Source organism: Trichosurus vulpecula, chromosome 4 (assembly GCF_011100635.1).
Source record: "Trichosurus vulpecula isolate mTriVul1 chromosome 4, mTriVul1.pri, whole genome shotgun sequence".
In the NCBI taxonomy this organism is placed as follows: domain Eukaryota; kingdom Metazoa; phylum Chordata; class Mammalia; order Diprotodontia; family Phalangeridae; genus Trichosurus; species Trichosurus vulpecula.
Window position 1 is genome coordinate 199,329,632 of NC_050576.1, and position 25,068 is coordinate 199,354,699.

Here is a 25,068-nt window from a genome sequence, read left to right on the forward strand (position 1 = left end):
GTGAGTCAAAGTTATCAGTCTCACTCTTTCTTCCAGAGTCATGGAACTCCAGTGGTAACACAAAAATCAAGATGACTGCTGATGGCCCAGGATGCAGTCAGTGACCCTGGCATCTTTGCTGTCTGACCTGACCAAGCTCTAAGCACTTTGCCTGCTTTAGCCACCTTCATGGTAATTGGAACAAATTGTTTTCATCTACCCATGGGTGGGGGAAGAAGTCTTCGAAGGGTTCAAGTAGACATCCCCCTAACCTACCAACTGATTTGAGATCTGTTGGTTACTCTCAACCTGGTTTAGACCATCTGCCAAGATGGTTTTACTGGGATGTCACTGCTGCACACGCTACAGATTCTTTGAGACACGGGTGAGAGCTAGGTGACACGTGGATGCTAAACGTGGATGAGCAGCCCTGAAAAGGGCTCAGCAAGCCCTCACAAACCCCATATTCCCCCCATATATGGGCTCACTCATCCCACTAACACAGAGTATATTTTTGGAAGGGCACACCCCAGCTTTATTGAAGAAAATATTTTATAGATAACATCCGTATTCTGGCTCCTTTCTGCCTTTCCAGTTTTTTACCCTTTACTTCCTTCTACAGTCTAGTAACATTGAACTCTTTGCTCTTCCCCACATAAGACACTCTATTTCTGACTAGATATTTTCATTGGCTGTTTCCCATGCCTAGAATTTTCTCCCTTCTCACTTTGGCCTCCTGGCTTCTTTCAAAACTCAGCTAAAACCTCGCATTCTGTAACAAGCCTTACCTGGTCTCCCTTAATGCTAATGCCTCCCCTCTATGATTTCCTCCAATCTAGCCAGTACATATCTTGTTTGCAGATAGTTATTTGCATGTTCTCTCCCATTAGATTGTGAACTCCTTCCAGGCAGGAACTGTTTTGGGGTTTTTCCTTCTTTGTATTCTCAGAGTTTGGCACAGTGCCTGGCACATAGTAGGTACTTAATAAATTAATGGTTATTGACTTGATTATTCTATCCTAGTTAAATGCCTTTGCTAAGAGCTAATCGTGTCTGTTAACTAATTGTTAATGATAAGCACAATAGTGGAGGTTCCTGAATTGTAGCTGTAGGAGTAGGCACCCAGTCTGTACTCTATGACTTGAGAGTACCAGCTATCCTCTGGGGACCTAATCTCAAGTAGGAAAGCAAGTTGGGGGATACTCCAGAGAGGATGTTACATAAATAATACTGTAAACCATATTATTTACAAATTGTCTAAAAAGTTGTATACTTTAACAATATAATAACAAAAACGTCCTTTTTGTTTCCATTTCTCCCTCTGAATTTTTTCAGTGAAGTAATTTTAGACGTTTGTTTTTACATAGTCGTCAATGTATTCTGATTCTTTTTCCTTCACTCGCTTTGTATATGTCAATTTAAAAAAAATTTTCTTTTTCCATTATGTTCATGTACCACAATTTATTCAGTCATTCCCACATCTTTAGACATATAGGTTATTTCCAGGTTCTTTTTTTTCCTATTAGGAATGATAGTGGTATGAACATTTTTTGGTACAGGGAAACCCTTTCCCCCTATCTTTTGTCTTATCATCCTTAGGGTATTCTAATAGAGGGCGATGTGTTATCTTTCATCTTTTACAATTTCTAGTCGGTGCGATGTCAGGAAAAGGGCGGGGTGGGGGGGGAGACGATCAAGGGTAGGAAAGAGTTACAAACCACTTCGAGAAGGCGAGAGGGAAGTCTTGAGGGCAGGAGGTGGCGTCTTTGCTCTGGTTCTGAAAACAGTTACAGCTTCCTTTAGGAGATGGGGGAAGGGTTGATGCCTGCCCGCCTGCCCCTTGACACCTGCTCGGAGGCGGGCCGGGGCCAGCGCCTGCGTCTGCGCCTGCGCAGAGGGAGACTCCGCGAAGGTTTCCCCACCTGCTGGGCAGGGCCGGGGAATGAACGCTTGCGCTCTGGGGCCCCTTTTACTGGGTGGCGGGGGGAGGGGGAGAAGGAGAGGAAGAGGGAAGTCTCCCGGGGGGGCGGGGCCTGGCCGGGCCGACGGAGGAGAGGAAGTTCTCGCGGGAGTACAGCGGAGGAGCGGAAGCGAGGCGGCTCTGGTGCTGCGGCTACCGGGCGGCGGCGGGCGCTGCTCTGCGGGGAGCGCCGAGATCTCGGCAGCCGCTCGCTGCGGGTGGACGGGCCGGAGGGGCGGAGAGCGGGAGCTCGGCGTCACTGTGAGTGCGGGGCAGCGGGCGGGGAAGCTAGGGCAGGGCCCGGCTCTTTCCCCACCCCCCACTCTTTTTTCTTCCCTTTCCTCGGGGAGGCGGCCCTGAGGTGGGGGCCGGGTCCTGAGCTTTGGGGCCGCTCGGGCTGCGGGGCCGTGGCACCTCTTGTATGGGTGTAGGAAGAGCCGGTGCCTCAGTTCCTAAACCCCACCCAACCGACCAGGGGAGGGGGCAGCGGTCCCTACCTGCACTGACACCTCCCTCCGGGAGGCGCCCCCCCCCCCATCCCGTGCTCTATTCCGAGCGACCCCCTCTCTGAGAGCCATCCCCAGTCTAGTCTTTGGGGACTTCCCCTCCTCCAACGCCCTCTCTCTCCCATGCTGGGACCCCCCCAGACAAGAGACTGTGCAGCTCCCCTGCTGGGGGATTCTTGATTTCATTTTGTGTCTGTCTTTGGCTTGAGCGTTTGGAGACCAAGGCCAGGGAGAAGCAGAAATCCTTTACAGTATTCTAGTAACTACTAAGGCAAATGACTAATAATTCTGTGTCAGCCTTAATGCAGGAAGCAGGGGATTCAGAAGAGACTGCCAGGGTGGTGGGGATGCCCTTTCTCTGACAGGCTCGGCATTCACATCTCTGTCAGCTGCTGTCTGGTGTCAGGAAAGATTTTGATTTCTTATTTTTCCTAAACTTCGGAGAACTCGCCACGAAGCCTGCATTTTTTCTAGGAAGAGAAGATAGGGAAACCATTTGAAATGGTTCCGCGGCTTTATTTTTTAAACTAGCATCACTCGGGGCGGGGGGGGGGGGGGGGGAAGGAAGTATTTGGTGTGATTGAAGCAAGGAAGTGGGACATGTAGGGAGAATAAAATCAATTACTAGAAATTTTATCCAGAAAGTTTTTAATATATAACTCATTTAAACCACGGCCTGTGTAGAAAATAATTCTGGGCATCTTCATATATGGTAGTAATATGAAATTCAGTTTGAAGAAGAAACTGTGGAGTATGCATTAGAGCTTAATTTCAGGTACTTTTTAGTCTTAAATTGTAAAGAATTGACCAGGTATGTTAGAAAAAGAATTTCTGGATTTTGCTATTTCAGTCTTTATGAGTACCATCTTTCCAAGCATACCCTTTGCTGGCTGTCCCCTCCCTACACATGTATCATGTAAATAATTTTGGTTATCCTCTAATCTTTAACTCATTTCTATTCAGTGCCCAGTGGATATCAGCGTTTCACCATTAACAGATTTCTTTTTGTTTATGTGCATCATCAGTTTTCTGCTTGCTTGAGTTTTTTTCCTTTAGAAAAAAAGGTGAAATTTTAACTTTGCTGTTCCTATTCTTCCACCTACTCAGTGTAGCAGTAACTGTCTTTCAGTTCGAGAAGGACCAAGCCAGATGCTATATACATTCCACTATATTCTTTCATTCAACCAGAAGGGTTGCCAGAGATGCATGTGAGACTCAGTCTTCTCTCTGGGGATTTAGTGGACTCAAAGGATTGAATTCATCCCTAAGTAATTGACACTGCCGTAGGTCATAAGTGTAGTTCTCTTATGTCATTTGTATTGATTTTCTTCTAATCTCTTTCACTCTAGGATGGGCCTTTGTGTTTGCTGTACCCTGTAGGGGCCTTTCTCTTCGCCTGTGTCAGACACCATTATATTAAGGATTAGATTGTTGTAGGGTTTCTGAGAGCGATATGGATTTAGACTGATTCAGCTGTGAATTTTTGAAAATGAAGGCTTGAGTAAGGGACGTGAGGTTCTTGTGGGCCCACTTCAATTGTAAATTCATGTATTAGAACTTGAAAACCTTAGTAGAAAATAACTTCTTTAGGCTGATGGTGAATCAATTAAAGTGTGCCTCTTGGTAGTTATATTCATTTATTTGCTGTGATCAGGTCCTTTCTGTTCATATTATCATTATTTTCTTTGTCTAGTCCTTGAGAATCCCCTAGTCGGTCCTAGACCAAAAAAAAAAAATCTACATAGAAAAAATAATTGAGGAAGCTGCTTCCTGGAGAAACATCAGCTTTCTCTTTGGGGCTGTAGTGTTCAAATCTTAAGATCTTATGATATCTATACCAAACACCAGGACAAAGCATTTGTGGTTTCTGGTCAAGGTCTAAAAATTGTGTATTATGATCCATCTGAGGCTTTGAGATTTCATTGTAATACATGTATTTTTGCTTAGTAATTGTAACTATATTTAAATTAACTTCATGGATATAAAGTATCATAAGTTTTCAATTGTTTCCTCTGTCTTCATCAGGATTCTTTGTCCAGTCACTCTCATTCACTTCTATGCTTGTGGTTAGTGTGTACTCCATTCTTCTGTTAACACATGTATCTTGTCTTAATACAAAATGCCTACCTTCCTAGGAGACAGGTCCTGCTATATTAAAAATGTATGAATTTCACCTCCTTCGTTTCATGAGAGGGGTTGAGGTGGTCCTGGTTGTGGGTATGGAATATTGCATATACTGTCAAGTGGATTGATTTTTGTTGAAAAAAATATATATATATTTTAAAACAAGGCACTCAGGGTAGAGAAGAGTTGGAAAAATACATTTGGAAATGAATGTGATATAAAAACAAAAGACATCAATAAAAAGGGATTTATTAAAAATAATGATAAAGCAGCCATTGCAACCACTTTCCTTTCCTCCCTTTACACCTTAGGTCACCACTAGCCTTGTGGCTAATCCTAATTCTGGTTAGGAGTACTCGTATGTCCTTTTCATTGTTTCTTTTTTCTTTTCTTTAGATAACCAAGCACCAATAATAAGCTAATTGAGCTATGAAATAGAATTCCTACCCATTGCTTTTTTGGTATTAGGGCACAGAACGGGAAAGAAGAAAGCTATTAACTTGGGAGAGAAAACAATTTAGAGTAGAGGTCTGATTTTCCTGTGGGGCAAATTTAATCTCATTATTTACTTAATTCATAATAATTTTCGAGGAATGGGCTTCTGCATAGGCTACATGAGATTCCTCATTTTTTCTTATAGTTGCTTTGGTACTTCTCTTTTGTGAAAACTAATGTGAAGATGTACATTTTTTTTTTGTCATGTAACACTTGGAGTACTTCATTAAGAGTGGGAATTTTAAAATCTGGTTAAGGCATCTATATTGTACTAACATAAATTATAAAGTCATTAGAAACTCTCCTGTGGAAACCAGCTTCATTGTGGAATTTACAGTTCCTCTATATTTGGAAATAATATTTTGAAACCTACTTGGTGATTTTTCATTATTATGTGTGATTAACTTTTGTATATTTAAACATTTATTTGACTCTATTACTACAGTGATGTGTTTTTTTTTTAAAGTTCACTAAAAGTGCTTCTTATTTTTTTATCTAATTGTTATTTTTTGCTAGTTAGGATTTTATGTTGTTTTTAACAAAAAAGGAACACTCAGATAAGGAACTTGTTGACTCTTTTAGGATACTTACTCACAGTGAATTGGACCTGATCATGGTACAGTAAGCTTCAGGGATTTCCTTTCTTGTGAATTTTCAAGAGAAGGGAATGAAAGAAGGAAAAATTCAGCAAAAAAAAAAAAATTTTGTATGAACTTCTTTTGAAAACATTAATTGTATAATCATGTGGTCATACGTGAATAAAAGTAATAAAACATTATTGTTTACCGTGCTATAGGAAAGGTCAATTTCAGAAGTGTGTTTAATGTAGTTGTTAAGAGCTTAGAAGTTAGTCTTATGTATTATATCCATTTCCCAGGAGGATGGGATGATGATATTACAGATATTACAGTTAGGAAAACATTTCTCATTAAGGTCTGTTTAGATTCTAAGTCTTAGATTTCCTTGCATCTATTTAGCTATTTAAAATTTTCTTTTTGCTTAATTGGGGGTGGAATTTTCCTTCCCATCTTCAGAAGGACACGCCCTTTTGAATCTTTTTAGCCAAGGAAAATTGGCTTACAGTAGACAGATGTGGTATCATGTTGTTTACGGTGAATGTTCTAATAACCTTCACTAAACTTAACGTTGTGAGCGCCACACCCAGGACACTTCTCTAAATTTCATATATGGTATGTAAATTTTTCTTTGGCACATCAACTTTAATGCTAATTGGGTTTGGCATCTTGTTTTTGTATCAATCAAACCATGTTTTACATAGTAACAATTGCTGGTCTGATTTGTGGGTTTGAGAGTCTGCTAAAACCTTCAGAGTTAGGTAATCAGAACCAAAATCAGTGTCAGAAAGCAGTAAGAACAATTTCATGCTGTACAAAGTGCTTTGACAACCTTAAAGCACCATATAAATGTTAGTGATTATTGTTGTCTTGAGTCTTGAAATAACTTTTAAATATAGATAACATTGTAGCATGCCCTTTGTTAAATACAGGCCCTTTGTTAGGTCTGGAGTGGAGCAAGAGTGCTGGGCTGGGAACCAGAACTCTCAGGTTCTACAACTCTGTTGCTAACTAGAATCACTTTGGATAAATCACTTTATTAATCTGGGGTCTGTCATTTCTAAAATGAAGAGGTCAGACTAACTCTTTGAGGTTCCTTCCAGCTGGAACGTTCTTTGATGAATCAATTAGGGTTGATTAGCTCGGCATATGTAATGTAGCCTTGAATTAGAAGTTGCCCTCCCAACTCAGTGTTGGAAATTATTCTTGAGGTCATTGGAGTGAATTGGCAGGTGTCTGGAAGAGGTAGATAAGCCCATTGCTCTATTTACTATGTGCTGTTATATCATTGGTTGTTTGTTTTCTCCAAAATAATGCCTGTTTCCTAGGGCCTTAGGATCTTAGCCTGGAGCCATTTAAAAAAAAAACTTTTAAATGAACAAATCTTCCTAATATTAGCTTTTTTGGTGGTGATTAGTACTTTTGCTTTTTAATCCCAATTCAGCATAGTTCCTCTCTTCACAAGCTACATCTTTGTCATAACCCTGCTTCTGTAAAAATTTCTTTATTAGATGCTACAAAAGGTCTTTAGAACCCCAAAGTTTTTATTTCAAATCGACTCAGGCCTTTCTTATAACTTCTTCATTTGTAAAATCTGTGGCCCAACCTTAACCCTGTGTTAATATTCCCCCTTGGCAGGACTAGGCCAATTGCAACTGTGTCAGTCAGAATAATGTTCTAATTGCTAACTTGTAGGAGAACAAAAGAATAATAATCATCTGTGCCCCTCCTAAGAGCTCTCAGGGGTGCTTGTTATCTGATCTAGGTGTCACTATAAATATCTGTCCCTATTCTATAATTGTGGCAATGCCAAGTGCTATTTTTTTCTTTGTTATGAGCATAGTGACTGAGCAAGAACAAGAATTAAAGTGTAAAAGTAAGCTGGTATTCCCCCCCCCCCCCGATCTCACAAAAGCTAAGTTTTTATGGTGTATTAACTTAGCTGAGATCCACTTTCTCCTTAAAGGTGATGTTATAAAGTCCTTTCTACATTTGCTGTGGCAAAAGAACTAAGTCACTTGTTTAACTACTAATTATAGTAACTATTTTATGTCTCCTTGCTCTGGGGAAAAAAAGCTTCTTTCTGTTGGGACAATCCTGTGTGAGGATCTGATGCTTGGCCTTCTTCCACGTTTATTCCTCCAGATGCCTGAAACCTCCAATTTTGAAAGAAAATCCATTTTGAATGTCAGTGGCAGCACCACTTACCCTGTACTCCAGGTTTCAAACCTTACCTTTCGTACACTTCCCTCATCTTTAATGGCCAAAGCATCACTCAGTCTTATCTTCTAATTTGATGATATCTCTCACTCCCTTCCTTCCTAGTCCCACTGCTGCCCTCGCTGTATAAGCCCAACTGTAATAGCCTAATAGGTCTTCCCTTTTTAACTTTCACCCACCTCATTGCTGATAATTAGTGTTATGTATCTACAGTCATGTCACTCTTTTAAACATCTTTCAGTAGCTTCTTAGTGTCTTTTAAGTTCAAACTGATCTTCAATAACACATTTTTATAGTTTTAAAGTTTGCAAATTGCTTTCTTCACAACTACTCTATGAGTTGGAAAATAAATATTATTTAGAAAGGCCTTTAACAATCTTCCCATTATCCTGTTCTTTCTGCCCCCATATGTTTGCTTTTGCTGTTTTTTCCCTATTCTTAGAGTATCTCCTACTTTTAATTTCCTGCCCAATTTAATCAGTACCTCTTCCATAAAGCCTTCCTTGGTCTCTTTTCTCTATCTCCCTGCTTCAGTTACTTTATGCCTCTCGTATGAGACACCTGTGTATTATTTGGTATTACCTATGGTGTAGCTCCCTTCTAGAATGGAAACTCCATGGTGCAGGAATCTTATCTTTTGTGTCTTATCTAACCTTTGTCTTCCCTAGTAGTTAGCACAGTGTGCAATATATAGTAGGCACTTAAATAGTTGTTAGACTTGAATTTGGATTTTACTCTATCAGGTCAGTTAGACATGATTCATTCTTTTTTTTTTTTTTTTTGCAAGGCAGTTGGGGTTAAGTAACGTGCTTAGGGTCATACAGCTAGTAAGTATCTAGTGTTTGAGGCTAGATTTGAACTCAGGTCCTTGACTCTAGAGCTACTGCTTTATCAACTTTGCAACCTAGCCACCCGTAGACATGATTCATTCTTGCCGAGGAATGTGCTGTTTTCTTTCAGGATCTTGATCCCTAGCTGATTTTCTCAAGATGGGAGGTAAGAGGTACCTTGTAGTGGGTGTAGTGGAATGAGCATTGTAGTCACAGTCAGAGAGAACCTGAGTTGGAATTGCATCCTTGATACTTCTTAGCTCTCCAATGTTGTGCAAGTCATTTAACCTTTCTAGGCACCTGCTGTATCTACTCCAAAGTGAGGGGTTTGCAATTAACAGTCTCTCAGGTCTCTTTCACCTCTAAACCAGGTGATTTTTTGAGAGAAGGACCCCAATTTCTGTGGTATCTCTTTTTGTTGAGGGAGGCATACTCAGGCACCTGGCTCTGCAGGCAAAGAAGCTTTGAGCTTTGGTCATAATTCCTTGGAACTGTGCTAGGGGAGAAGTGTTATGGCTGTTCTGGCTATAGGTGAGAAATGGTAGCAGGAAATCAGTCTCTTGAAGTACCTTTTTTTTTTTTTTTATACTGGAAAACTTTTTATTGTAGGTGGAGTGGGATAGCTGGACACAGTTTAGATGATTCCAATTTTGTTGGCAACATCTAAAGCATCGTAGTCTGGAGCAAGTCGGACATAGGCCTTCTTCTCTCCATCAGGCCGGATCAATGTGTTGACCTTGGCCACATCGATGTCATACAGCTTCTTTACCGCCTGCTTTATCTGATGCTTGTTGGCTTTGACGTCCACAATGAAGACTAGGGTGTTGTTGTCCTCAATCTTCTTCATAGCAGACTCAGTGGTCAAGGGGAACTTAATGATGGCATAGTGATCCAGCTTGTTTCTCCGAGGGGCACTTTTCCGAGGGTATTTGGGCTGCCTTCGAAGTCTTAGTGTCTTGGGTCGCCGAAAGGTGGGGGATGTTCGGATCTTCTTCTTTTTGTGGCTGTGGACACCCTTCAACACCGCCTTCTTGGCCTTCAAGGCCTTGGACTTGGCCTCTGTCTTGGGGGGGACAACGGCTTCCTTCTTCGCCTTCGGCGCCATCTTGGGGGAAAAGCGAAGTACCTTTTCTTTTAAACTTATTTAGGATAAACTCCTTATTCATTCTTCTTTCTTCACTTTCTAGTCTTTGAAGATAGGCTTGCTCCTTCCTGCTGGGGAATGGGAGTGGAGTAAGAAAAGCATTGTAAGTCTGAAACTTACTCTCTGATTTGGGTGTTGAGAAATGGCACCCAGCCAACCTTCGGTTCCCATGAGATCTCACAGCTGGTTGGAATGGAGGAAGGGTTGGTTTTGGAGAACAGACTCAACTTGAGGATTGCTATCTCTTCTCTCATGGGAAGCTTTTCATGTTCTAAATTTTAGGTGGGAAATGGGATAGGGAGGGAGGAAGACTTGGTTGAGGTTTCTGGTTGTGTACACACCCAGCCAGTTAAGACGAAGCAAGTCTGGAATGGAGTAGCTTTAACAGATGCTGCCATTGGCCAGTTTATTGTCAGTTGAGGCCCTAGGGCTGAGGCTAAAAAGAGAAAGAAGGAGGGGAATGGGAGCTTTGGTCTGGAAGGCCAAGCCAGGGGATTTGAAGGCTCATTATAATCTGGTGTATTGTCAGGTTGGGGCTACTATTGATGGGGGCTGCTTTTGACTCTCACTTGTTATCTTTTATCCTTGCAGGGAAGAATCTTACATCTTCTCTACAGGCAGTTCCAGCGAATCAGATCTCAGGGAGGGAGGAAAGTCTGAGCCCAGATAGTCGGGCTGCTGCAGCAGGGAGGTCTCCGTTCCCTCCTGCCCCAAGCTGCTGAGCATTTAGGAGCTCTCAGCATGGAAGCCATCGCCAAATACGACTTCAAAGCCACTGCAGATGATGAGTTGAGCTTCAAAAGGGGTGACATCCTCAAGGTAAGGGTTGATGCTCAGTGCAGTCCCTCCTTTAGCCACCAACCTTTCTTACACAGAGATCCAAAAAAGCATTGCTTGTTTTTCATTTTCACAGTATATTTTCTCTGTTATTTAATCTGGACAGGTGGAGATAACCGTTGAATGAAATGTTTATTATCACGTTGTAGTTGGTATGATATGTTGTTTTTTAAACTGCCTCGATTGCTTCAGTCAATTGACAAGCATTTATTCTAACTATTTCTTAGTTGGTATACATGGATTTGACATCAGCGATTTCTCTAAGTGAAATCAAAGCAGTGTGATTGAATAAATTGATTTTACTGGTCAAAGTGGAAACATTTTTCATGAGTGCCTTAGAAAGAGATTTTAGCGGCCTGGATTTGAAGGATTGATATCAAACTGAATTGTGCAAAAGCATCAAGTTAGCATCATCTTATATGATAGTCATAAACTTTGCTTTTCCATGGTACTAAAGTTGCAAGTAGCAAGGAGAGCCTTTCCACTTGAGAAATTATTTGTTCCTAGATTTTATGAAGGTTAGAATACATGCCAGACCTTGATAAAAGATTATTGGCTGTGTATTTTCATCTCTTTAAGAGAACAGTCATCTTGAGGGATAAATAATAAGGTAGTTAACTTGCTCTTGCAGAAGTCAGATTTTTATTTTCTTAAAAGAAACTTGGGAAGCAATTACCCCATAATATACTGTAATTGTAGAAAAGAAACTTGCTGACAGTTTAAAAATAAGCTTCTACACGTTTGCAACTCATTTTGAGCCCCACTATTTACACTAGGATTTTCTTTCCACCTGGCACATGTTAATTATATTGTTTACACAATTGACTATAGCAGCTTTGCCCTTTTAGATATATAATTTACTTTTACAGCTGTGGGTGTATAGAACAGTGTGTCACCTTTAAATGGAGAGGTTTTAAAGTTTAGTGTTTGGTCATTTGAGTTTGGTTTTTTTTTTTTTGGAAGTTTACTGTATGTAATTTTTACTTCTGCTTATCTGAACTGTAGTCTTGTGGCTTGGGTGTTATTAGGAACTTGCCTCTCTCTACTGTGACTGAAAGAAACTCGTGAAATTTTCTAAAGAGGAAGAAAGTGATGATGCAGAAACACAGCCTGTTGTAAAAGTGCTTCTGGCTTTTTCAGTCCTGTGTGATTATGGTTAAAGTGATCTATTTTTCCCAATGTTCCCCTCAGTCTCGATGTAAGGTTGAGTTTTGGGGTGGTTCTCACAACTTAGTTTTTAAATAGTTAGGTTCAAATTCCATAGGAGCTTGTCCTTTTAAAAAGGAAGAAACAAAATTTTGAGAACAGGTTTTTTTAAAAGTTGTGAAATTGAACTCCTTGATATATAATTTAAATGGTCTGCAACAAATAGCACTGGTACTAGAATTTAGAGTAATGTAGATCTTTACTTTTTAGAGTAATAATTCTTTAAAGGCCCTGAAAATATCAGAACAGGCTTACTTCAAACATTTATAAAGTGATTACTGATTTCAACAGAGAGCATGTTTGTTTACTCAGTGGCATTAGCTTCTTAAAACCAACATATTTTAGATTTGACAGAACTCTCTTTTGGGCTTTGGTTTTGTTTATGCAAACTGATAGATTTCTCAATGAAAACCTGTTCTCAAGACTTGAACATGATTGTCTGACATTCTGGATTACTGTCTAGATTCTGCTTGTTGCATATTCAGCACTGAGGATCAAAGAACTTGAATCCTGCTTGTCCAAAAAGTTTCTGAAAATTTACCTGTGGTGGCCACAGCTATGAGTCAGAAGCACTTTGTTAACCTAGATAATCTGTGTATCCCAAAGCAAATATATAATTCTTCTCTGACACTCTTAAAAGAGTGGTACTCTAGATAAGAAAAACATTGCTGTATGTATATATATAGTGTTTTCAAAGAGCTAAATAAACTTTTCATAGAAATGTGTTTGATATTAAAAAAGATTAATCAAAATGTGTTAAGTTTTTTTCCTTCTCAAACTACAAAAGTAAAAGATTCCCATATTGTTTGTCATTTCAGTAGATAACTTGAATATGAAGTCATATGCCATTACTGCATAGCCACATATTCTAGTCTCAATTGAATAGCAGTTTGTTAGTAATCTTGTGGCTTAACTCCAAAAATGAATGAAGATGGTTGCCTCTTGACTCATAACTCTCTAAAACAGCTGAATGAAGAAGAAACTTACTCTCTCTTCTTTGGGAACAATTAGTAAAAAGCATATAGTTTTTCTTTTAATTATTTAAAAATAACTGGATCCATTTTAGTAATTTGACTTTTATTCTTTTTGTGACCTTAGCTTTCTAAAGATGTTTGGGACATAAAACAGTAGCTGGTAGTATACAATGTATGTGTACATGCTGAAATCAGCATCTGTATGAACTTTGCTAGTAAATGTTGGGTGATCCTATTTGATGAAATATGGAAGGCCTTGGAGTTAGTAGTTTCTAACTGGAACTGAGAAGATAGCACTCCTGTCCACTATTTCTCACCAGCTACTTCAGAGAATAATCTTGATTGTTTTTTCCTGTGCAATATATCTTTATATTCTCTTATGTGGTGGATTCCATAAGTGCTCCATAAATGTCTTTTCAGAAGAGATAACCATGTTTTAGTAGAATTAATCCTGGCCTAGAGCTGGAAGACCTGTGTTATATATTTTTCTAGCTTTTTCACCAGACTAGTTGTGTGACCTTAATCAAAATCATTTCACCTCTCTGGGCTTCAGTATTCTTATCCGTTTGAGGGGATTAGATTATCTTTGAATCTGTGAGGAGAAATGTGCCAACTCCCTGTCTCTCCCAAAAGGCTAGTATATACTAGCCCCACTTGGGATACATAAGAATGAAGGAAATTGCTCTTACTCAGACTACTACTCAGTTATGAACCTAGGCTTGGAAGATCCCCAGGAAGCTGGAGAAATTTGGAATTCCTTCTCCAATCCTCCATAAGGTGGGCTCTGGATGGTCCCGTAGCTCTTATACTAAAATAGACCCTGGAGCAGACCCAAATGTAGAACAACCTAAAAATTGTTTCTGTCTTCTAGGGACTGAGGAATGACAGAATTAGGCTATACTTCTTGGAACTACTCTAGATTTGAATTCTTCCATCCTGTTAAACTATTCTTTATAAAATTATTGGCAGTCTCCTATTTATTGACTCCTTTTTTGTCTTCATTTTCTTTGACCTCTCAGCAGCATTTAACACTCTCATTCTTTCCTTAATGATTTCTTCTCCCTCTAGTCTCTTGGGTTCTCTTCCTCTTTGATCACTTCTCTGTCTTTTTCATTGGTTCATCTTCTTCCTTATTAACCCTAAGTGTATGTATTCATCAAAGTCTGGTCCTTGGCCTTTCCCAGTTGGTATACTAATCTAATTCTGTGGCTTCAGATGTCACCAAATTCTACCCCTCTACTGAGCTTTAGTCCCATTACTTAGACACAGATATATGCATGATTTTTTTTGTTTGTGTGTGGGTAGGCTTATTCTTGAATCTGATACTGATACAGCTTTGGTTTTTCTTTTAATTGATATCTTTTGTTTTTGTATCACCTTCATCTCCCAGTATATCCCTCCTTTCCTTTCCTCTCAGAGAACTATTTCTTCTAACAGAGAAGGAAATAGAGAAGAAAAATCAGTTCAGCCAAAGTAACCAATATTTTAGTCAAATCTCAGTGCAAACTGTGTTCCACCTCTGTATTCCTTCATCGTTACAATGGAGAGAGAGTATACTCTGTTCTTTTGGGCTATACTTGGTAATTATAATTTCATGGCATTCAATTTCTCTTGTTATGGTTATTATTGTTGTTCTTTTCATTTGCATTTTTGTAGTTGTTGCAAATAGTTTTCTGCTACCTATGGAGCATTTCTAGGATTTAAAATTCAAAGCCAGAAGGGACCACCAAGGCCATCCAACTCACTCCTTTCATTTTATAGATAAAGAAACTGAGAACCAGAGAAGTGAAATAACTTGCCCAAAGATGCATAGAACTTGTTGGAGGCAGGATTTGAATATAAGTCTTGTCACTCCAAAATTCAGGATTTTTTTCCATTCTATTATAAAATCTCACATTCACCTCTTTCAAAGTTAAATTAATTTGCTTCCTTCAACTTGCTCTTTTCATATTCTAATTTTCTTATTTCTGTTAGTGATATCACCACTTCCCAGTCACTTGGGCTTAAAACCTCAAAGCCATCTTTGATACTTCTCTCTCTCTCTCTCTCTCTCTCTCTCTCTCTCTCTCTCTGTCCCTCTCCCTCTCCCCCTCCCTCTCTCTCCCTCTCCCTCTCCCTCCCTCCTCTCCTCTCCCCCCCTCTCCCTCTCCTTCCCTCCCTCCCCCCTCTTCCTCCCCCCCATTTAATCTTTGCCAAATCCTGTTTTTATCTCCTCAATACTTGTGTATCTGTCTCTTCCTCTTTACCTAAGTTCAAACCCCTTATCTCCTGCCTAGATGTAGTAGCCCTCTAACTGATATGCTTACCTTCAGTCTTTCCTTTCTCTGATGTGCCTTTCACAGTGCTGCCAAAGTAATTCTAATGCACAGATCTGATCAGTTCATTTTCCTGCTCAAAAATCTTCAAGAATTTTCCAGTGCTCATTGGGTAAACTAAAACTTAGACTGGCATTCAGATAATTTTACAGTCAGGATCTACCCTACCATTTTTCTTCGTGTATTCTGTGTTCTAAACAAATTGGACTATTCAGCCTTTTCTGTACTCATCTGATATCATAAGTTTGCTTATATTCTTCCCTTTGCCCTTGTGTACCACTCACTTCATTAAGCCCTCTCATCTCTGTATGTAAAACCTCTACCCTTCAGCCAGAAGGCATTCTTCCATCCTTAAAACTTTTCTACCATTTTTGTTTCACTGCTATCGAATTGTCACATTCTAACTTGTGTTACTAGTTATCTTCCAGCTAGATGAATTACATGAAGGTAGAGGATATGTAGTCTTTTACTTATTTTTGTATTTGCAATGCCTTGCACATAGAAGGTACCAAGTGGGCTACTAGGACTATGTTCATTTGGACTCAGAATTTTGAGCCGAACTGTGGAGCAGAGAACCAGTCAGGTACAATCTACTCTGCCCAGCATCACCTTTTACCTAATCTCTATAAAGTTGATAGAAATAAAATTTAGGAGTTCATTTACTTACTGTGGCTTCTTTCTTAAGTATAGACTCCTTCAATCGGTGACACATTTATTGAGCACCTACTATTGTGTCAAGTACTGTACCTTAGTACCGTGAATGTGAAAGATATAAAAAGGTTTTTTTTCTAACTTTATGGGGCTTAAGATCTCATTGGGGGTGAGAGACAAAGCTGACATCAAACGAGGAATAGTAAGAGATATCATGAAATACTGAAATGTTTAGTAAAGACTTACAGGAGGAGTTGCATAAACTTGAGGTCTTTCTGAGGTGGAAAGGTCTGTGAAGGTTTTGGAAGAGCTGAGACTTGAGGTGGGCTTTGATGAAAGACACTTAAGGGGTGTCAGTGGCAAGAATGTGAGCATATGCAGGGTATGAAGAGACTACTTGATTGGATCTGAGAGTTTATGTTAGGGAGTAGTGTGAAATAAAGTTGAATTAGAAGATGAAGACAGATTTATAGAGACCCTGAAAAATCAGACAGGCAGAGGGGATTAGATTGGACATGTTGGACTAGGGAGTAATTGAAGGATTTCTGAGCTGGGAGTGAGGAATGTGATTAATTCAACAATTTCCTGTGCTAGTTGCTAGAGAAAATTCAAAGTTTTTAGATAACGCATTCCCTGCCCTCATTTAGTTTACTGTTTAATGGATAAAATTGGTGATTAAGGAAAGTTATATAGATTAGCAGGATTTAGCTTGGAGGGAGGGTAGACTATAATCAGAGAGGTTAGCTTCAAAATTGTAATCAGGTGAATGAAATTTTAGACTGGCATGGTGATAGTGATCATAGAAAGATAGAAGAGATATCTTTAGGAAAAAATTGATGGGACTTTTGATTGCTTTTTTTCTTAATTTCATGCAGTGGTATTGGTACACATCACTCGTTTGCCCATTTCATTCCATGTCCAAATTAATATCTTCCTGAAAAATAGGAGCTCCTTTATGACATATACCTGATGTATGGACTGATGATTGTTTAGAAAAGATGGAGTCAAAAATTTGATCTTAAGATTTGGCTGGTCAGAATTTTTCATAGTCATGGTTCTTGAAATTCAGCAAAGGCTTATAGTTTCAGGTGATTGCAAGGATGAATTACAAACTGAAATGAAAGGCAATTGATATGAACACACCACTGTTGAGGTTTCAGGTACTTTGTCCCGATATACACACTTTGTAAAGGGATTTCTTTGTTCATAGAAGATGAATTCTTGGTTTTCTTCTACGTTAATTAAATGCCAGAGCTGAAAGATCACATTGAATCTTTATGTATAGAGGAAAGTTCCTTGTTTGGGTTCTCTAATTTCAAATTACTTGTTTTCCTTTTACTGTGCGCATTTTTTCCTGTCAGCTGAATAGATTGTTTCCAAATAGCAGGTGCTGAGAATGTACTTTCAGTTCCTACACAGTACTGGGGGGGCGGGTGTAGGGTGGCTGGCTAGAGACTTATGTGTAAGGAAATGAGTCTGTATCAGGGAGTGATATGGTGCTGCTGTGTTGCCCCTGAGGCAATAGATGTTGGTTGTCTTTTTCCCAGATATATGCAGCATATTTTTTCTTCTTTCTTCATCAAAGGTTCTACCTTTTCTACTTGCTTTTCCCTTCTTAACCCTATTAGTTGAACTTGGAGCTAAAAAGGTTACTCTCGTATGTTCTTTGTCAGCTCTAATGAACACACTACCCAAGGGTTCCAGAAAGTCTAGAAGCAGGGTGTGGCTTGTTGGTACAAGCTCTTCACTTAGATCCCAGATCACAGGAACACTTTTGGCATTCCTGTTTTTTTATTCCTTGTTTATTCCTCTGCTGAAATCTCTTTCTCCCAGTCTTAGAAGGGAGTTCAGATGATAACAATCATTATTTTAAGAGTTGTCGTGTGGAAGTGGGATTAGACTTTCCTGCTTAACCTTGGAGGGCAGAACTAGCAACAGTTAGGTGGTTGTTTAAAGAGAAATCTTGGCATGATGTCAGAAAAAAGTGTCCTAACAATTAGAGCTGTCCAAAAATGGAATGGGCTGCTTTGAGGGAGATAGTAAAATCTTCTCTCCTTCACTCTGCTCCCCCCCCCCCCGCCCCCCGCACCACATGGAGGTCTTCAAGCAGAGGCTACATGACTGTCTATTGGGGATATTATAGAGAGAGGGGAGTTTTGTGCTGGTAAAACTAGATGGCCCCTGCAATCTTTTGCAGTTCTTAGTATATAAAACAGATTCCCTCACATGCTCTAGCCATAGCACTTGTATTCAATTAGTTAATAATAACAAGATAATTTTACAGTTGCTGGTAACTACTTTATAATTATTTGGTTTTTTTTTCATCAACTAGATTGTAAGATCCTAGAGAAAACTCAGATTTCTGATTACATGTCTACCAACCTCTTATAGTTGTGCTATGTACACTGGTGTTCAGAAGTACTTTATATGTCATTTATGTCAATCTCACTGTCTGAAAGGGTCATGTGTGTATTTTGAGGGAGGAATGTTATGATAAACACTTGGGATCTACTGTTTATGGTAAAGCATGCCTCCATTGCAATGTTTCTTCTAATAATAGATGCTGATTATAATACTTAAATACTGTAGAGATCCATGGCTTTGTCAGTGTGGGTTCTCTTGCAGATTGCAACTCCATTGCAACTTGATAAACAGTTTTGCAGAATTGTTGTAGCCAAAAAATTAATCACTCCAGTCAATCTGGTGAGGAGCCATTCTTAAGGGACAGTATACCTAGTCTCTTATCCTTCCTGTACTTAAAGCCTTTCCAGCTTGGATGCAGGTTTGCCAGAGCTTAGGATATGAGCTCTGCTGGCATAACTTTTCAGAACCTATAGTCACCCCCATCACATGATGAGGCATCATTTGGATTTTAATGGAAGACTAATTATAAACCAGGCATAAATTATTGAAGGTTTTTCAGATTTTATCTTATTTTTCAGTTAAAATTAAGTAATCTTTAATCCATTAAATTTTAGTGAAATGGATGGTGGGGTATAATTGTCTTTTAAGAACAAATATAACTAAATGGAAACAGCTGATTATCAAATTTTGCATGGTTTCATAATGATGTTTTAAAAGCTTCAAAGCTGAATTGAGAAATATCAGTAAACATTTATACTCTGGCTTTATAAAATGAATTGAGGGAGCACAGAAGAGAAGGTACTCCTGAATTTCTGTTCTAATTTTTGATACTAATTTCTTATAACCTTTCTGTGTAATAACATAGATGGAACAGGTAACATACATACTTTTATATTGTAAAGGGAGTTTCAGGAGAAAAATAGATGATTAAACCTGGTTGTTTTTAATTGTAATAGTCTCTTGTGGTATAAATGACCTTTTGTCTAAAGGTAAAATAGTTGTGCACTCTAATGTCTTCTGACTTGGAATAACAGCACAGCTAGATTTTTATGTTTCTTTCCTACATTTGTCTGTGTTACTTAACTGTGGACCATTAAAATGTTAAATTCAGAATTGACTCCCTGCCTCTTCAGCATGAAAGTTGCTTGACAGAATACTTTTTCAGAGGCAAATCTTAGGTTATTTTTGTGTTTATTTGGATTATTGCTTTGATCGTAGTAGCTAAGAATAAAATAGTATGATGAACTTAGTTTATGAACTATGAAATAAACTATGTTCATTTGAATATTTATTGAAGAAGCCAAAATTGAGTGTATATTTAGTAGCGAATCTTGCCACTCTACCTCTAGAGGTTAAATTAATCCCGTCCAAAGGAAAATATTTTAACATTATTTCAGAAAGGAGTTAGGAAAAATCAGGGTTTTTGTTTTTTAACTGAGATTTGTTTTTATTCCAAGAATCTTAGCCTTAAAGCCAGGAATGTTACTTCTTGGGAGCATCAGAGGTGGATAAAGGCATTGACTTTTTCAAACATGTTAGTTCAGAGGGTTTGCAATAGACAAACGCATGTGGCTTCACAGCTGATTATTCTGATTGTAGCTATGTCTTTCTGACTAAGCTTCTGCAAATCACCAGGCAACCAGGATGACTTTCAATGTCTAATTTTTCAATTCGGTAGGCATTTATTGAATGCCTCACTATACTATTTTATAAGAGAAAGAAACACATCCAACCTTAGAGATAAAAAATTTTATTTTACTGAAATTATCTAGGAACACTATAAACTTTACATTAAAGTATATTGGAATAAATTAGAAACATGTCCAGTCTTTTTCTTTGCAGATTTAACAGATTGATGCTATGTCTTGAGTTGTTATTAATAACGTATTCTTTTTCCAGCTCTTAATGTAAAAATGGTGTTCTGTGCTCTCATTTCATCCTTCAGTAGTTTTTGTAAATGCAATGAACATAGGTCCCCATTTTCCCATCCTCTTTACTTTTAATCTTTTGGCTATTTGATTTTTTGAGGTTAAAAAACAAGACAAATCAAACTTTAAAAATCTATTTTCCTTGACTTAGCCCTTAGTTTCAATTTTCACCAACCCTTTGTTAATGAATTCTTTGAAAAAATAGTGCATCAAAGAAAATATATTCTGTGGAAAACTTTGTTCAGGTATCTAAGAAGATATAAACATAAATACATTTTTTTTCCTAATGAGTCCATGATAATTTTTTATTAGCTCTAAGACTTTTTTAAGTTACCAAAATCGTGTACTTAAAATTTATGAACTCAAATTTATTCCTCTCCCTTGTGTTTTCTGTTCCCCATTCCATCAGAGTACTTTTAGTGCTAAGAAAAGTAAAGGTCCACAAGAGAGAATTTAAATACTGTGATCCTCAGTAGCTTTTGTGTTGGGGAATGGCGCTATATAACTTTGTTTCACAATGTCATTAATACATTATAGCTAGAACTTACCATAATGTTCTAAAACCCCCACTCTGTAGCTTCTTTCAGTCAGGCCTCCATTTATAACATTGTTGCTATGTATCTATCTGCCTTCTGTAACATAATTTCTCCTAATGTATTTTTTTAAAGTGTTTTATTGATACCCTTTTATCTTTACATCTAAGTCATTTCACAGGTCCCTCCAGGTCATCCTTTCCCTCATATCAAAAACAGTTAATCTAAAAATATCTGATTATGGCAACCATATTTGACATTGTATACTATATTCAGTTCTATTGATTCATTTTGTCTCCCCACCCAGTTGTCTGCTGTGTGGGAAGAGGGATGTGTGGGACAATCTCTTTTCTAGGTCCTTCAGTGGTTTTTCTATTACAGGCATTCCTGGGAGATCATGGCTTCGGTTCCAGACCACTACAATAAAGTGAATACCATAGTAAAGCGAGTCACGCAAATTTTTTTGTTTCCCAGTGCATATAAAAGTTACTGTTGTTTTCATTGGTTAGCTTTTGTACTTCCTTTCCATTTGGCCAATTGTACTTTTTAAGGAGTTGGTTTCTTCAGTGGATTTTTGTATCTCCTTTTCCATTTGGCCAATTCTACTGTTTAAGCAGTTGTTTTCTTTTTCCAAGCTGTTGGCTCTTTTTTCATAATTATCTTACATCACTCTTATTTTTCTCCCAATTTTTCTTCTACCTCTCTTTTATGCTTTTTAAGCTCCTTTTTCAGATCTTCCGTGAGTTCTTTCTGGGCTTGAGACCACTTCCCATTTTTCTTTGGGGTTTTGCCCATAGGTATTTTGACTTTGTTGTTCTCTTCTGAGTTTGTGTCTTGCTCTTTCCTGTCACCATAATAACTTTCTATGGTCAGATTCTTTTTTTTTTGTTGTTTTTTGTTCATCTTTTTGGGCCTTTTTCCTTTCTTTTAAATTTGAGCTCTGCTCCCAGGATGGAAGGGGCACTATCTCAAGCTTCTTGTGCCAGGGTCTGCAGGTCCTGGCTGTTTACCTGGTGCTGCACTGATGTTGCCCTGAGGCCCACAGGGGACCCTCAGTGTCTGGTGCTCTGCTGAGGGGGTTGGGTGGGGGAGTGGCTGGTGCTACTGGAGGTTGTAGGGGTCTGGCAGCTTACCTAGTGCTGAGCTGGGATCATAGTGCTAGTAACTGACATGTGCTGAGGCAAATGGGGTGTTCTGTGTTTCCCTGGAGCTATGCTGAAGCATGTGGGAAGTCTCACTGCTGGAGGCTGCCTGTTTGCTCAAGGCATCACTGGAGCATGTGGAAGTCTGGCTGGTTCTATCATATGCAATTTTAAAGGTTTGTGTTTCAACTTGGAATGCCAGTTCTCCTGTAGCAGTCATAAGTCTCCCTCAACTCCCAGTTAGGACTGGAAGATTGGAGGAATATATAGGGGAGAACTAGTATTCAAATTGGTGGGAAATGCCAGGAAAGGAGCAACTTAGAGTGGTGAAACCAGGGCAAGGTTGTCTTCTCCTCTGTTGTTCCTGTATTCATTTTTCCCTTCTTTTTCTTCACTAACCCTATAATGGGAAATGGACAAGGGAAGACAGGGAATTTCCCTGGACTTTTCTCTCCCATTGGCCCTGAAACTCATGCAAGCAATCATTTTTTAAGCTCCAGTTATTTGCCAGGTACCATGGTTGATGCTGGGGATACAAAGTCCAGCATCAAACAATCCCTGACCTCAAGAAGCCTTGTCTGTTGGGAGAGTCAGGAATATAAATAAAGATGCAAAAAAAACCTGATTTGTGGGGAGGGGATGCACAGGCTGCTGGAGAAATCAGGAAAGGCTTTATGTAGAAGGTGCCATTTGAAATGAGTTCTGAAATTCTAGGACCTATGGATATTGGGAGGGTGGTGTAGTGTTTTAAGGAATAAAGATCATCTTGGAGGAGGAAGGTTAAGGAACAATAACATGAAGGGATTTTCCTTCCTTCCACCTTACCTTCTCTCCCCTCCCTCCTCCCCCAGCCTTTTTCACTACTAGTTTTCTGCCACTGCCGTGAAACAGAGGTCCATAAGTTAGTCATATGTAAACTGGAATCTGCCTGTATTCTAATTTGGGACTCTTGTGTCAGTGACTGTGTAATGTGGTTTTGAACTAAATGCATATACAGCCCAGCAGCTGAAGCACTTGCAAGGAGAAAAGACAGCTTCTTTCAGTTCAGCAAACCATAATTATTACGTAGTCTTTTCAGAGACCTCTTTAAATAAATAGTCTTGGGAGAATTCTCACCCTTGTTGTAGACTCAAACTGCCTTTTATTCTAAAATTGCAGCAAAATTATTCAGGTTTAGTTGCCCTCACTAAAAGCAACAAATATTCATTTAACAAGCACTTTCTCTGGAAATATATGTTGAAGTCTCTGTGTTGACTATTGGTATAGAATTAGAATCAGTAGCTCTCAGTTCCTTTACAATCAAACTGATGACATGGTGAGCTGATACTGTATTTCTAATAGAGTTCAGGTTTAATTCTTATGTGGCTTGAACTCTGGAGATTACAAATTTTGAGGACTAGGTCATATGTCCTGAATAAATTTTAAGAGAAACCATATTACAGGATCGAGACTTTGTATCAGTGACTGGAAAGGAATTGCTTAATATTTTAGCTCTTTTGCCTAAGCTTTTTCTTTGGGCTTTTTTATTTTTTTATTTTCAAAATTTTCTTTTTTATTATGAACTTAGTAAGCATCAATAAACATGGCGCTTTCAATATACCAGAGATTATATTTTCTCCCCTCTTCCTTCCCCCAATAACAATTACTTGGGGTTTGGGTTATTTTTTTTGGTGGGGGAAGTATGATTCAAATTTAACAAGGTGGTTTCGACACTGCCTGGTTTGTCTGTTTCCCCTTCTGAACTTACTACTGCTCTATTTGACTTGTATTAAAATTATTAATTGATTTTTTTCTTTCTTTTTCTGATCCTATCAATACACTCCCCATTCCTGCTCTAAAATCTTCATCCCCAAATTAAAAATAAAAGCCCTCCCTTGTAATAAGTAACTATAGTCACACAAAACAAATGCACCCATTGACTGTTAGAAAAATAAATATTCTCTTATGAAATGCAAAATGGATAATTTTGATTACATTAATGTAATTTTTTAATTTAAAAAGTTTTGTACAAACAAAGCCAATGCAGCTAAGGGAAACACAAAGCTGGGAAACAATTCTTACAGCCAGTGTCTCTGATAATGGCCTCACTTCTAAAATATATAGAGAACTGAATCAAATCTATAAGAATATAAATCGTTTTCCAATTGGTAGTCAAAGGATATGAACAGGCAGTTTTCAGATGAAGAAATTAAAGCTATCTATAGTCATAGGAAAAAAATGCTCTAAATGCTATTGCTTAGAGAAATGCAAATTAAAACAACTCTGAGGTACCACATCACACCTATCAGATTGCCTAACATGACAAAACAGAAAAATCATAAATGTTGGAGAAGATGTGGGAAAATTGGAACACTAATGCATTGTTGATGGAGTTGTGAACTGATCCAACCATTCTGGAGAACAATTTGGAATTATGCCCAAAGGGCTATAAAACTGTGCATACCCTTTGATGCAGCAATATCACTACTAGGTCTGTATCCCAAATAGATCATTTAAAAAAAAAAAAAGGAAAAAGGACCCACATGTACAAAAATATAGCAGCTCTTTTTGTGGTGGCCAAGAATTGGAAATTGAGGGGATGCCCACCAATTGGGGAATGGCTGAACAAGTTGTGGTATATGAATGCAATGGAAATGATAAGAAATGATTAGCAGGCAGATTTCAGAAAAATCTGGAAAGACTTGCATGAACTGATGCTGAGTGAAAGGAGAATATTGTACACAGTAATAGTATCATTGTGCAATGACTGACTTTGATAGACTTAAGCTCTTCTCAGCAATGCAGTGATCTAAGACAATTCTAAAAGATGCATGATGGAAAATGCTATCTCTGAATGCAGATCAAAGCATACTATTTTTTCTTTTATTCGTTGTTTTTTCTTTCTGTCGTTTTTCCCTTTTATTGATTCTTCTTTCACAACATGACTAATATGGAACTATGTTTAATATTATCATACATGTATAGCCTATATCAGATTGCATGCCTTCTTGGGGAGGGGAGAATGGAGGGAGTGAGAAAAATTTAGAACTCAAAATGTTGTAAAAGAGAATGTTGAAAACTAAAAATAAATAAATGTATTTTTTTAAAGTATGTTCTCTAGACCATCTTTTTTTTTAAGTGTTGGGAAGCATGATTCATTGTAAGTCTTCTAGTCAATTGGTCATTGCCTTGATCATAGTTCTTAAGCCTTTGTTGCTTTCTGTACAATGTTGTAGTCATTATATAAATGGATATACTGCATAAATTCACTCAAATGTTTTTCAGTTTCTCTGAATCTGTCCTTTC

At 38.5% G+C, this 25,068-nt stretch overlaps 2 protein-coding genes across 2 annotated transcripts in view; one reads left to right on the forward strand and one right to left on the reverse strand.

Annotated features, from left to right (window-relative positions):
• The first annotated feature begins 1,705 nt into the window (after window positions 1-1,705).
• Window positions 1,706-25,068, forward strand: part of GRB2 (growth factor receptor bound protein 2) — a 100,315-nt gene continuing 76,952 nt past the window's right edge. The window contains exons 1-2 of the mRNA XM_036755991.1: window positions 1,706-2,200; window positions 10,425-10,652. Of these exons, the coding sequence (XP_036611886.1) occupies window positions 10,575-10,652 (78 nt within the window). The 5' untranslated portion in view covers window positions 1,706-2,200; window positions 10,425-10,574. The remainder of the gene's footprint in view (window positions 2,201-10,424; window positions 10,653-25,068) is intronic.
• LOC118847494 (60S ribosomal protein L23a) lies at window positions 9,324-9,801 on the reverse strand. The gene has a single exon (XM_036755992.1). It carries the CDS (start codon window positions 9,792-9,794, stop codon window positions 9,324-9,326), a length of 471 nt encoding a protein of 156 aa, XP_036611887.1. The 5' UTR covers window positions 9,795-9,801.